Here is a 15,062-nt window from a genome sequence, read left to right on the forward strand (position 1 = left end):
AAAAAAAAAAAAGGCATTTTAGCTCAGTGAGATCCATTCTGGACTTCTGGCTGCTGGAAATGTAAGATGATAAATCTGAGTTTTTTAAAGCCACTATATTTGTGGCAATTTGTAACAGCAACAGCAGCAAGAGGAAACTAATACAGGTACTAAACCCCAAGCTTGACAATGAAAACACCTACTGCTTTGGAACTCAAAAGAAGCTATTTAATATCAGAAAGTTTCCTTATCTTCTATGCGTGTTTCCTGAGTTATAAGATGATAAGCATTTATTTGTGGAGTGGTGATAAGCGAGGTGATATATGTAAAGTCTTGCTCACAGTAAGAGGTACATAAATTTTCATCCATATACATGAATGAACAAAAAAAATTCTTAGTAGAAAAGGTGGTTAAAACAAACTAAACAGAAAACTCACTTGCAATAAAGAAAATGCCCAAACTCTTATGCATCTAATAACATTGTCTACAAATACATCACCCAAGAATTGACAAAGTTGTAATATTTTGATAATCTGCTTCTCTAGTAAGATATTGTATTATAAGGTTGCTCAATAAGACAGATCAAGAGTCAAAAATTTTGTTTGTAAGAGAATGTAAAACACTCCAGAAGCTTAACCATTCAGACATATACTGGGCCCTCATCCCACCCAACATCAAAGAAATTCAGTATTTTGAAATATACTAGAAGCAATCATAAAAAAACTCCTGACACCAGGTTTATCATTTATCATTTAACTCCTAAGTTATAAAAAACTCCCCTAAAATGCTTCTTAATAAAACTAAGTGTTGGCTTCATGTAATAAATCTAGAAATGTAATCTGTTGCAACCATAGACACCCAAAAACATGCTACTAGGGAGTGGGGACTCTTGTGTTTTGAGGGTTGTGTTATTGGGAACATGACCTTCATCTCAATGATCCTAAAGTTGCTTGTGCTAATTCAGGGAATTTCATCCAATTTCCCAGAGAGCAACTGGGAAAGGGAGCTTAGTTAAGAGAAAAAGAATGACAAATACTCACCTTTTTCCATAGCTTTCTAGGAATCCAAGCCAGTGAATTCTTTTTTTTCTTTTAAAGATTTTTATTTATTCATTTGAGAGAGAGAGAGAGTGAGAGCAAGCGAGAGAGCATGAGAGGGGAGGAGCAGAAAGAGAGGGAGAAGCAGGCTCCCCGATGGGCAGGGAGCCTGGTACAGGGTTTGATCCTAGGACTCTGGGATCATGACCTGAGCGGAAGGCAGATGCTTAATTGACTGAGCCACCCAGGTGACCCCAAGCCAGTGAATTCTGTCAAGGATATAAGCTCCGCCCACCATCAATTATGAAGAAACAGAAAATGCATTTTTTAAAAAGATTTTGTTTATTTATTCATGACACACACACACACAGAGGTAGAAACACAGGCAGAGGGAGAAGCAGGCTCCACGCAGGGAGCCCGACGCACGCGGGACTCGATCCCGGATCTCCAGGATCATGCCCCAGGCCGAAGGCAGGTGCTAAACCGCTGAGCCACCCAGGGGTCCCATAAAATGCATTTAAAAACCTTCAACAGTGCTAACTCTGGAAAAACAAGTCTACGTACCCTCAGTAAATAGGATGAGAAAAATTAATATGGCCAGGCAATTGACAGTATCAGCCCCATGAGACTGAAATGAACATTAGAACATCTGTCCCATAACGGCATCAAGACCACATAATCTGACCATAATGCATTTGAATCTTGACCAGTAACAATCAAATGACCAAAAAAAAAAAAAAAAAAAAGGTTAACATAGAGCACGCTAAACCCCAATCTAAATTAAATGAAGTTCAAACAGGGCTTCATGTTAGTGAGACCAACTGTATGTAAATTCTAACAAAGCCCCTATATATCAAAATTCACACGGGGGAACTGCGAGGGCATATAGAGGGATTTTCATCATCTCATAGGATTTCATTAGAGAAGAAAAATTGGAGAATCATGAAATTTAGTCCCAGCTGAAGGATGAGACAATGTAACAGCAGCAATCATAACATTTACTGTGTTTCTCTCCTATTAGGTACTCATCTGTGTCTTGTGAGGAGCTGGAATGGAAGGCTTTTTTTTTTTTTTTTAAAGATTTATTTATTTATTTATTCATTAGAAACACACAGAGAGAGAGGCAGAGACATAGGCATAGGGCTCCTTGTAGGATACCCGATGTGGAACTCCATCCTGGATCCTGGGATCACACCCTGAGCCAAAGGCAGCCGCCCAACCGCTGAGCCACCCTGGTGTCCCTGGAAGGCTTTCTTCTATCTATTACAATCACAGAATCTCTCCAGCAGGTGGCTGCTTGTGCAATTTAAGGGATGAGTATTTATTTATTTATTTATTTATTTATTTATTTATTTATTTATTTTTTTAAAGATTTTATTTATTTATTCATGATAGTCACACAGAGAGAGACAGAGAGGCAGAGACACAGGCAGAGGGAGAAGCAGGCTCCATGCACCAGGAGCCCGATGTGGGATTCGATCCCGGGCCTCCAGGATCGCGCCCTGGGCCAAAGGCAGGCGCCAAACCGCTGCGCCACCCAGGGATCCCAGGGATGAGTATTTAAAGAGGTCCTCCCACATTCTTTACTCCTGTGAGGAGTCTCCACAATGTGAGTTCCTACAGGGATTACCCAGAGACAACACTGAAGGCTTTTCCATATGCCTTAGATTCATGGGGTTTCTCTCCAACAGGAGGACAAATATCTACTGAAGATGACAGAAGGGGCCACCTCAGTGGCTCAGTGCATTAAGCATTGGATCCTTGATCTCAGGTCTTGATCTCAGGATCATGAGTTCAACCCCCACATTGGGCTCCACACTGCCTATGGAGTCTACTTTAAAAAATTAACAATTAATAATTGGGCCACCTGGGTGGCTCAGCAGTTTAGCGCCGCCTTCAGCCCAGGGTGTGATCCTGGAGACCAGGGATCGAGTCCCACGTCAGGCTCCCTGCATGGAGCCTGCTTCTCCCTCTGCCTGTGTCTCTGCCTCTCTCTCTGTGTGTCTCTCATGAATAAATAAAATCTTTTAAAAATTAATAGTTAATAATAAAAAATCATAAAGATGAAAGGTTAAAAGCTTTCCACAGACCTTAGTTTCTTAGGTGTGAATATGTAAATGCATGAATTCTCACATTTCTGTCGTTCAGGGAAGTTGAGCTTCCTTTCAATATGTTCTTTTTTTTTAAGATTTTATTTATTTATTCATGAGAGACACAGAGAGAGAGGCAGAGACACAGGCAGAGAGAACGAAGCATACGCCATGCAGGGAGCCCGATGTAGAACTTGATCTCAGGACTCCAGGATCATACCCTGAGCCAAAGGCAGACACTCAACCGCTGAGCCACCCAGGCACCCCCCTTCCAATATGTTCTTATGCGTTCAGTATTTTGAGAAAATTAATGAAGCTTTTCCCACATTCCTTTCATTCACATGAACTCTCTCAATTGTGAATTTTTATTTATTTATTTATTTTTAAGTTTTATTTATTTACTTATTTAAGCAATCTCTACACCCAATATGGGGCTTGGACTCACAACCCTGAGATCAAGAGTCACATGCTCTTCTGACTGAGCCAGTCAGGCATCCCTCAACTGTGAGTCTTCAGATGGTTTTTAAATCTGGAAGAATTGGTGAAGGCTTTCCCACATTCCTCACATTTATAGGGTTTCTCTGTACTGTGAACTCTTCTATGTTCATTAAGTTTTGAGGACTTACTGAAGTCTTTCCCACATGCTCCACATTTATAGGGCTTCTTCATATTGTGCTTTTTTAAATGTTTGTTAAGGTGTAGGGAATATCTAAAGGCTTTCCCACAGGTCTTGCATTCGTAGGGTTTCTCTCCAGTGTGAATTTTCATGTGTTTCATAAGGAATGACTGATATACATAAGTTTTCCTACAGTCTTGACATTTATATTTCCCCCTTCTAGTTTTAGTCTTCCTGTTTGAGTCAGAATTTGCAATGTGGGCAAAGGTTTTATCACCTTGATTATTCTCATGATTTGCCTCTGTTGTACAGGATTGCCTCTGCACATCATGGATCGAGCTATTTTGGAAGGTGATTTCACATGGATTAGACTCATAAGTTTTCTCTTCAGCATGAGTCCTGTATGTCCTAAGGGAAATGTCTTCACCAAAGGCTTTTCCAAATGGATCCCATTCATGAACGTCCACCCCCATGCAGATATTTTTACGTATGTGAAGCACATTGTTCTGATTGTCAGTCCATGTGTGTGACTCTGACTCTGTCCGATATCCTACAAGCGGGGTCAGCTCAATGCTTGGCCACAAGACTCTATCATATTTGTTGTTTCTATACATCTTTGGATTACTGGTTAGGACAGGATTTTGTTTCACAATATTTGAGGCACATGTTTGGATACAATTTCTTGTGGAATCTCTCCATGAAGGCCCAAGATTTGAGCTAGGTATAAAGTTGTCTCTCATTTCATGATATCCACAGATATTAACTGGAGACTCACCCTTCTTGTGCACAGCAGCAACTTGCTTGAACTTTTGCTCCCTTTGCTTGGGTGGCTCATCTGTTTCGTGGCATTTCCAGTCTTTTCCCAACAGGGAGAACTGGGAACTGTTGTTCACAGCACACACTCTATTTGCTTCATCAAGTGTCTTTTTAGCAAGAATGTCCTGCTGTGGGGTTGAGTTTTGGGTTTTATGCTGACTCATCAAATCTGAAATAAAATGACACAAAAATTAAATTCTTTGTTGAGAGTTAAGGTGGGTTGGAGATGCTAAAACAGGCAAATGCCCATGTGGGTTTCTTTTCAAATGTTCACACATTTCCTCACATGAGAGGAAAACGTGAAAGGGAAGAAAGAGTAAGTGAGCCAGCAAGCAGATTCTGGACTGTGTCAGGAGCTTGACTATGGCAAGGATGGGTTCTATGTGAACAGAAGCTGCTGTGAAACAGTTCTGTGGGGATTGAGAGTGTAATCAGGAATGCCATATGGAAGAGAACTGGACAAAGATCTATCATGGGCTGAATTTATATCCTCCACAGATCTGTATGTTGAAGATCTAACCCCCCTCCTCCATGTGATGGTATTTGCAAGTGGGTTCTCTGGGAGACAATCAGGTTTAGATGAGGATATGACAGTGGGGCCTCCATGATGGCATGAGCATCCTTACAAGAGCCAAGAACAGAACTTGCTGTCTTTCTACCATATGAAGACATAGCAAGACGGTGGCCATCTGCAAACCAGGGAGAGAGACCTCACTGGGAATGAACCTGCTGGCACCTCCACCTGGAACTTCCCAGCCTCCAGAATGTGACAGATAAGTGTCTGTGGGTAAGTCACTCAGACTATGGCACTCTGTCGTCAGAGCCCAAACAGACTAAGACAGAGTCCACATGTAATTCTGAAGACCAAGGGGCACAAGTCTTTGGGACAAAAAAAAAAAATGAGAGCACAGCTGGAATAAAAAACCTGTATGGACAGGACAATGCTCAACATAGGTGAGTCTTAAGAAACAAAAACAAAACAAAAACAAAAACAAAACAAAAACAGAAAAAAAAATAGGTGAATCTTAGCTTGCCTCCCCAAAGCAATGGATTTTTTCTTTTGAAAAATGGCAATGGGGGCACCTGGGTGGCTCAGTCAGTTAAATGTCTGCCTTTAGCTCAGGTTATGATCCTGGGGTCCTGGGATCTAGTCCCACCTTCAACTTCTTTTCCGTGGGGAGTCTGCTTCTCCCTCTGCCCCTCCCCATGCTTGTGCTGTCTCTCAAAAAATAAATAAAATATTAAAAAATTTAAAATAAAATCCTTTCTCATAAAGATTCATATCTGCCCAGAGCACAGGTGCACAGTACCTAGGTAATATCCCCCCACACCATTCCCAGACCCGCTTCTTGCTCCAAATGGGAGACCAGACTAGGTTTGAGCCCTTGAAATCCCGGTCACTGGGAAATGGGACTGTGCATGGTATAAGGGAGTGATTCCAGGACTTTCCATGAAACAAGGTTGCATGCTGTGGTCTACAAGGGTTCCAAAGCTAAGCAGCTATGAGTATGGCACAAAAAGTAGTCCCTCCATTTTCCTTGTGAATGCACTGAAACTCTCTATGCTCTGTGCTCACCCACTTAAGGATCCCACAAGGGCTGTTGTTAATGATGAAGAGAATAAACATGTAATGCAATGGACAGATTTCCTGTTTCTCAGGGGAAACTTTATGTCCACCACCTGGGGGCAGTAGCCCCATCTAGATCTCTGGGAACACAGGAAGGGCCTGACTCGCATTGGTCCCAGCCTTGGTCCCAGCCATGAATAAGTGTGGGAGGGTGAGATCCTCACCCACAGAGGCCAGGTTCCGGCAGTTCTCCAACATCACGTCTCTGTAGAGATTTCTCTGCGTAGAGTCCAGCAGAGCCCATTCCTCCTCAGTGAAATTCACAGCTACATCGGTGAAGGTCACAGGGTCCTAAAACAACACACCCGTTTGGGGTACTGTTAGGAGTTGAATTGTTTCCCCTCCCAAAGATGTGCCAATGTCCTAAAACCCAGTACCTGTGAATGTGACCTGATTTGGAAATAAGGCATTTGCAGATGTAAAGAGGTACCATGAGGTCATGCCAGAGTAGTGGAGGGGCCCTATTCCAATGACTGATATCTCAGAAGAGGAAATCTGCACACAGACACACAGAGGGAGGAATGTCACATGATGGCAGGAGTGGGGACCGGAGTGAAGTGTCTATAAGCCAAGGAGAGGACTTCATAAATCGTACATAAAACTGTCCCACTTCCAGTCTGAATCAGACATAATTTACCAAAACTGTATTGCTATTCATCTCTTGATCCAGCATTTATCCTTGTGGGATTACTCCAAGACTACCCTAGCCCAAAAGCCAAGTGATATGTGCACATAAGGAGTGATTAAAGGTTTTTTTATAACAGCAAAAGATTGGGGCAGCCCCGGTGGCGCAGCGGTTTAGGGCCACTTGCAGCCGGGAGTGTGAATCTGGAGACCTGGGATCGAGTCCCTCGTCGGGCTCCCTGAACGGAGCCTGCTTCTCCCTCTGCCTGTGTCTATGCATCTCTCTCTCTCTGTGTCTCTCATGAATGAATAAATAAAAATCTTAAAAAAAAAAAAAACAGCAAAAGGTTGGAGACTACCCCAAATATTCAACAAAGAGGATTCCTTATAAAAGTATGATATGCCCACACAATGAAGAAACTTGCAGCCGCAGATAAGAATGAGCCAGATATCTTATATACAGATATAAAGTGATATTATGTGCTCTCCAGATTATATGTTTTATGTATTTTTAAAAAGATTTTATTTATTTGAGACAGAAATAGAGAGAGCATAGTGGGGAGAAAAGGGAGAAGCAGGCTCCCCACTTAGGAGGGAGCCCCATATTGGACTTGATCCCAGGAGCCGAAGGCAGATGCTTAACCGACTGAGCCCCCCAGGTGCCCCTATTTTATATTTCAAGCAAAAAGAAAAAAAAGGCACAGGAATGTATAACAAACCACAGACTTATCAGTAAAGGAACAGGTGGGAGAGGAAGGAACAGAAGAAAGACTTGTCTAAATACAACCTTGTTATATACATTTTCATTGGGAACCTGGTAATGTGCACACATTCAGCAAGAAAACAATCCCCCAGGGGCACCTGCCCGGTGGCTCAGTCGGTTAAGCGCCTGCCTTGGGCTCAGGTCATGATCCTGGGGTCCTGGGATCGAGCCCTGAGTTGGGCTCCCTGCTCAGCAGGGAGTCTGCTTCTCCCTCTCCCTCTGCCTGCTGCTCTCTGGCTCTCTCTCTCTGTCAAATAAATAAATCTTAAAAAAAAAAAAAAAAAAAAAGAAAAAGAAAAAAAAAGAAAACAATCCCCCAAATAGGGAAACTCAACTAAATGACAGCAAGGGTATATCAAGCTGGCAGGTTAACCATTTGGAGTGAAAAGTTAATTTGAGAGATGATAGCTACCACCTTAGCACATAATAAATAGTCTCTTGTACAAAAGAAAGGAAATCAGATCTTGGCGTTATTACTAAGTCAATACTAACACTGCTTCTTACAGATGTTTTACATGCCCTGCAGGATCAGGCAAAGGGATTATGTCAATAAGGAAGCATGTTTTTTTTAGTCTGAGAAGGAAAGATTCAAATTTAAAATTACAAGAGATGAGACGCCTGGGTGGTTCAGTGGTTGAGCACCTGCCTTCGGCCCAGGGCATGATCCTGGAGTCTAAGGATTGAGTCCGACATCAGGCGCCCTGCATGGAGCCTGCTTCTCTCTCTGCCCGTGTCTCTGCCTCTCTCTCTGTGTGTGTCTCGCATGAATAAATAAATAAAATCTTTAAAAATAAATAAATAAAATTACAAGAGTCAGGGCGTCTGGCTGGCTCAGTCAGAAGAGCCTGCAACTCCTGATCTAGGGGTTGTGAGTTCGAGCCCCACATTGGGTGTAGGGATTACTTAAATCAATAAACTTAAAAAAAGGTTTTTTTAGAAGTTAAAAAAGGTCGACTTCATGACAAAATATCAGCAGAAACACACATAACGCACGCATGTGCGCGCATGTGCACACACACACACACACACACACACACACACACACACTTGCCCAGCCAATCTCTGCAGAGAAAATGCCCAGAAGAAATAATAAGCAGGAAGCACTGAGAAATAGCTGCTTTGTGAACAGAAAACGCAGAGTGTGAGTCTGAGCGATCCTGTGGTGTCAGAAGGCAGAGAAGCCACCCTACACGGTGTGAAGAGGCACAGAGGCTAGTTGTCAGGGTCTCCAAGTGGTTCCATATGGGAAATTCTGAACTGTAAAATAGCAACTGATTGAAACACTGGATACTAAAAACACATGAACTCCTAATAACACCCAAATGGGAAAACCAAAGTGGGTGGGTGGAGGGAGCATTTCTGGCTACCAGAGGCTGCTTTTAGCCCTTAGTCTAAAACTTGGGTAATGAAAGGAAAAATGTCTTTGCCTTTCTTTGTTGTTGTTGTTGTTGCTTGTTTGGAGACTTATTTATTTGAGAGAGAGAGAGAGAGCATGAGCAAAGAGGAGGAGGCAGAGGCAGAGGGAGAAGCAGACTCCCCGCTTAGCAGGGAGCCGGGACCCAGGGCTCGATCCCAGGACCCAGAGATCACAACCTGAACCAAAGACAGATGTTCAACTGACTGAGCCACCCAGGTGCCCTAAGTTTTTGCCTTTCTACTAGGAATGTAACTCGAGTAACTGAATACTCCTTCTTGATGACAGAAAACCCTACAGAGTTCCAGCTAAAAAACTTCATAGGAATGACTGCATTGAAGAGCCACCATTTTGCACCCTAATGAAATAACTGATTCAGGAGACAAGTACTCTCTCCCTGTCCCCTTTCCTCAGTCCTTCCCCCAGCTTGTGCTTTGTCTCTAAAATACATAAATAATCAAAATCTTAAAAAGAAAAAAAATAAATCTAACTCTGAAAGATACTTTTTGGTAGAGACTACTGGAATTCAAACTCTGGACAGGCATTAGAGATATCTTGAGTTATTTTCTCTCTCTCTGTAAAGCACCGTGTTTGGTATCCTGGATGCCCTGATTTCTAGTGACTTTAAAGATTTGGAGAATTTTTTTTTAAGGATTGTATTTATTTATTCACGAGAGACACAGAGAGAGAGAGGCAGAGACACAGGCAGGGGGAGAAGCAGGCTCCCTGCGGGGAACCCGATGCAGGACTCGATCCCAGGACTCCGGGATAACAATCTGAGCCGAAGGCAGACACTCAACCACTGAACCACTGAGCGACCCAGGTGTCCCACTATTTGGAGAATTTTTTTATTGTGTTTTTTACATTTGTATTCCTTAGAATACAAAATTTTTTGTAAAAATTCTATTTTTACAATTTGTATTCAATTTTTTTTTCAAAATTTGAAACATTTCAGATTAGAAACTAAAAAATATATACATTAAATATACATATAAACAAAGTCAGATGATATCAAGGACTGGTGTATGTTTTTACATATTAAAAACATCTTCAGGGGTGTCTGGGTGGCCCAGTCAGTGGATTGTGAGACTCTAGATCTCATGGTTGTGGATTTCAGCCCCACATTGGGTGTAGAGATGACTTAAAATCTTTAAATAGAGAAGGAAAAAAAAAAAGCTTGGTGGTATAAAAGAACTTTCTAACCATTTGCATTAAATCTCAGGAAGTGTGAACAGATATAATACAGGGAAAATGAAATGCAAGCAAGCCATTGATCACAATCCACCAGCTTCTGGGGATCCCTGGGTGGCTCAGCGGTTTGGCGCCTGCCTTTGGCCCAGGGCACGGTGCTGGAGTCCCGGGATCGAGTCCTGCGTCAGGCTCCTGGTGCATGGAGCCTGCTTCTCCCTCTGCCTGTGTCTCTGCCTCTCTCTCTCTCTCTCTCTATCATGAATAAATAAATAAAATCTAAAAAAAAAAAATCCACCAGCTTCCACACATTGCCACCACTTCCCATCCCACTTCACTGCCCTTCTCCTACTGCACTATTGTAAACAAAAGTCCAGCTATCATAGCATTGCATTCTCAAATACTTTTATTATATATCTCTAAAGCAGGAGGAATTTTTTTTTTTTTTGCGTGAAGAATCTTTTAAAATGTGGCTGCAACATTATCAGGCTGAGAAACACTAGCAGTAATGTTTTTATAGAATCAAATACCCTAGTCTGTCTCCCACGACCCACATACTGCATTTGGTTACTTGAGTCTTTTAAAATCTGTAACATTAGCTGCAGAAGAGTGTCCAATGAGCTCATTTTCAGGATTTTAAGGAACCTTGAAAAGATATGCAAGAATCTACAAAAGGGGTTGCTTTGGGGTGGCCAGGAGTCTAGAACAGAGTGAACCAGGGTGGATGGAGGAAGGCTTCAAGGTCTACCCTAACCAACTTGCAACTTTTTAAACACACTAATCTATTACACATTCCAGAAATAAAATATTAAGCGAAATACAGCTTACAATTAAATGGTTTACAATGCAATTGATGAGGTTGACTTTTTTTTAACCTTGAAGTCATCTTTTCCAGCTAAAATAAAAATTCCTTCTCCTGGAGGGATTTAATGGCTTTTATATTTCAAAATTCTCTAGGGGTGTAAACCACCTGCCAGATGTCAGAGTGTTCTTCAAGTTGGAACTGGAGTACCCACATTTTCTTAAATATACTGACGCCATTTCTTAGGAAATAGGCAACCATAATACTTTGGTTTCAAAAATTTCAAACAGTTATGTAGGGTCCCCCAAGATCCCCTTGCGTTCACTACTCCGGGGTTCACGTGAATTCAGGTTTTCACCAAACAGAAATGTGACACTCGGGATCCCTGGGTGGCACAGCGGTTTAGCGCCTGCCTTTGGCCCAGGGCACGATCCTGGAAACCCAGAATCGAATCCCACGTCGGGCTCCCGCTGCATGGAGCCTGCTTCTCCCTCTGCCTATGTCTCTCTCTCTCTCTGTGTGTGTGACTATCATAAATAAATAAAAAAAAAAAAAGAAAGAAATGTGACACTGAATATTATAAAGTTCTTAAGTGCTTGGGCAAACTGGAGATTATAGGCAACCTTGTCCTTGTGAATGCAAGGATGCAAAATCCACCCTGCATTCATTCGGTGAAGAGATCAGATGTGGATGAAACCAGTAGCAAAGTCAAAAGGACTCTTTTTTTCCACCCCTTACTTGGCTGTTTTCTAACTCACAGATAAACTTTGTTTTCTGAAAATCATAGCCCTCAAAAAATGCTGCCGTTTGACACCATATCAGTAAGAAAAGAACATCCCATTCTTGCCTGGGGCATCTTGAGTCATTTGGACGGAGAATCAGTCTCAATCTGCAACCCTGGGCAAAGAGCTTCAGATAAGGGGTTTGGGACACAACATTCCGCCTCTATCTGACCCTGTAGTTTCCAAGGGACCATCCAGACCAGGTAATTCCTTTGTGTGCAGTTCAGCTTGAGCCTAACTAAGCCGGGATGCCTTTACATTTACCCCGAATACCACCCTCTCCTGTCCCCGGGTTATCCTATAATGAAGGACTTCACCCCTGCTTTCATTTGCCAGGTTCCTCTAGGTGCAATATGATCTCTCTCCCTTGCAACAAACCAGTAAGTCCTTGGCCATCTCAGACACGTTTGTTTGGGACAGTGGGAAAACAAAAACACACCCCAAAACAAAGAGAATGCATAATTCTGGGTGGGCTCAGGTGAGCAGGTAGAAGGAAAACATCCACATTTGGCAGATGAAACACATCCCCACCTGCCCTGTGCTTTCCATGAACCAGGCTGAACCGACTAGATGAATGACAAACAGGCAAGTTGTTCGGATCCTGATCCTGGATCCTTTTATAATGCCCTCCACAGAGCTCTCAGTCCCCCCAAAAAGGAAGAAACTGGACCAAACCCAAGGAAGGCAATCGTTTCTCTCGAAGAGAACCCAATGGCATCCTCTCCGTCTATGCCCAGAATTTGTCAGCTCGCTCTAATCACAGCGGACTCCCAATACCCGCATGGATCCAAACAGCGGCTCCCTCCAGCCCCGCATCCGCCGGGCGCCGGCACCCCCCTGCCCACGCCAGGGACTGCAGTGGGGGTGGGGGGGCGGTCCCTGCCTCCTGGGTCAAGCGGAGGGAGCATTTGGGGCTCAACGGAGGTCACTCTCGGCCTCCGCTCTCCTCCCGGGCGGGCCGGGGGAGTCGGGCTTCCCCGGGCAGCTGCTCCCGACCCTCCGGAACCCGACCCGCTCCCTCCCGCAGTGTGGACTCTCCCGCAACCCCGACACTCACCATCTCGGCAGCCTGGGCTTCTGGACGCGTCCGTCTGTGGGCGGCACAGCCTAAGAGCCGGTTCCCGGTGCTGGATAGACGGCTGCAGGACTGCAGACGAGAGGGATGGGGCTCTGAGAATAATAACTAAATACACAAAACGGGCCTCCCGGGAGAGATCGGCGACAGATTCATGCAGCCCAGGCCCTTTGTACCTGCTTCCCGACCGCCTCCAAATCGGTGGTGGAAGGGATGGGGGGCGGGGAGGAGGAGCCAGCAGGAAGGGGATCCCGGGACCTGCTGCCCTGCCCGGGGCCCTGTCATCCCAGCGCCCCACCCTTGCACCCAGGATCCCGCAGAACTTTCTCCCCAGCCACTTCTGCTCCCTGGAGGCTTCCAGAAATGAGAACCACCTCCCCGGGAAAGGAAAGGAAGACTTCCCTGTGCTGGAGCAGGACACAGTCGGGTGGAGGGGTCCCCAGTTTCTCTCTCTGTCACCCCTCCTCCCTCTTTTCCTTTGGCAACCTTCTCCACCCCGCAGGCGCTAACTAGCGGCTAACCCGCAAGGTTTGCACCAACAGTTCAGAAAATACTACTCTGATCGTTACTGGGATTGAACCAGAGACCCTCGGGCGAGAACAGTCGCGACCTCCAATCCCAAATTCCAGTGAAAGAAAACAGCTGCCTACCATTCAGCTGCAAAACATCTAGATCAGTTTAAGCTGGAGCGTCACCTGATCTTCAGGTGCCCGGCGAAGCGCATCCGGAATGAAGCCTTTAACCTCAACCCGAGAATTTCTTATGGATGGTCCGTGGCAAGACTTGGTTTTACATCCTCTCGCCCCCACCCACCCTCACGTCACCTGCTCCCCCCACCCCGTCCCCGCCCTCTGCCCCTCCCCCAAAGATCGAGGCCAGCCCAGCCTGTTCCTCCGACTCTAGGAAAGAAGGGCAGAGAACCGCTAAAAGTCAATGAAATCAGTTAAATTTTTATGCAGTGTCTCATTTCTAGCAATGCAATTCTACTCTAAAGCTTTCATGGCCTAATATTAATATATACCTAAACTCATTTTAAAATATAATATAAAATAATCTCTGCGCCCACAGTGGGCTCCAATTCACAACCCCCGAGATCAGGAGAAATCAAGAGTCCCATGCTTCTCACTGACTGAGCCAGCTGGGTACCCCCTAAACTCGTTTTTTAAAAAAATACTTTATTATTATTATTATTATTTTATTTTTATTTTTTAACGCAGTATGGGGGGGGGGGCGCCTGGTGGCTCAGTGGTTGAATAACATATGCCTTTGGCTCAGGTCCTGATCCTGGGGTCGCGGGATCAAGTCTCACATCAAGTTCCCGGCAGGGAACCTGCTTCTCCCTCTGCCTACGTCTCTGCCTCTCTGTGTGTCTAATGAATAAATAAATAAAAAATCTCAAAAAAAAAAAAAAAAAGAGCAGTATTAGGTTTACAATAAAACTGAGGCAGGGCAGCCTGGGTGGCTCAGTGGTTTAGCGCCGCCTTCAGCCCAGGGCGTGATCCTGGAGACCTGGGATGGAGTCCCACGTCAGGCTCCCTGCATGGAGCCTGCTTCTCCCTCTGTGTCTCTGCCTCTCTCTCTGTGTCTCTCATGAATGAATACATAAAATCTTTAAAAAGAAAAACAAAAAACTGAGGCACTATGAAGACTTCCCATATATCCCCGACCCCAGAAATGCATAGCCTCCTGACTCATCAACATTACTCACCAGAATGCGACTTTTCTTTCTTTTTTAAACCAGAGAAGAACCTACATACAGTAATCAAAGTCCATAGTTTACCTTAGGGTTCACTCTTGGTGTTGTGTATTCTATGGATTTGGACAAATGTATAATGTTGTATTTCCATCACGGTAGTATATTGAGTTAGGGACAGATAGGGCTAGGCAGGGAAAGGCCCAGAGTCAGGCTCCCATAAATCCCAAGGACACTGAGATGCAACAAAAACAGATAAAGAAGTACATCTGGCCCTTGGCTCCAAAATGTTAGGGAGTATCTTCCTTTGCCTGCTACAAAGTAATCACCAAGACTCAAAAACAGTTATATGTCATTCACTCAGGATAGCAAAAGAAATCTCAAGGCCATAGAGTCCCTGGTCACGTTCTCTATAAAGCGCCAACCAAAAAAACCTCCAGTGGCAACCCTGAAGGGACCCCTCTCACTCCTGAGAGCTTTCTCTGTATCCTCACTTAATAAACTTCTATCGTGGGATCCCTGGGTGGCGCAGCGGTTTGGCGCCTGCCTTTGGCCC

General features: G+C 44.2%; 1 protein-coding gene across 1 annotated transcript; it reads right to left on the reverse strand.

The window, feature by feature from the left end:
* Window positions 1-2,076: 2,076 nt before the first annotated feature.
* On the reverse strand, window positions 2,077-13,616 carry ZNF114 (zinc finger protein 114). The gene is made up of 4 exons (XM_049094156.1): window positions 13,464-13,616; window positions 12,796-12,885; window positions 6,330-6,456; window positions 2,077-4,707 (listed from the first exon to the last, which is right to left on the reverse strand). The coding sequence occupies exons 1-4, from the start codon at window positions 13,464-13,466 to the stop codon at window positions 3,605-3,607; spliced, it is 1,323 nt and encodes a 440-aa protein (XP_048950113.1). The 5' UTR covers window positions 13,467-13,616; the 3' UTR covers window positions 2,077-3,604.
* Between the last annotated feature and the right edge of the window lie 1,446 nt (window positions 13,617-15,062).

The sequence above is a fragment of the Canis lupus genome, chromosome 1, assembly GCF_003254725.2.
Source record: "Canis lupus dingo isolate Sandy chromosome 1, ASM325472v2, whole genome shotgun sequence".
Lineage (NCBI taxonomy): Eukaryota > Metazoa > Chordata > Mammalia > Carnivora > Canidae > Canis > Canis lupus.

Bases quoted from the DNA above. Each gene is read 5' to 3' on its own strand.
- ZNF114 (XM_049094156.1), bottom strand. The intron at 6,457-12,795 runs GTGAGTGTCGGG...GTGTTGTTTTAG, and splicing joins AAGCCCAGGCTGCCGAGATG to GACCCTGTGACCTTCACCGA. The intron at 4,708-6,329 runs GTGAGGATCTCA...ATTTTATTTCAG, and splicing joins CCGGAACCTGGCCTCTGTGG to ATTTGATGAGTCAGCATAAA.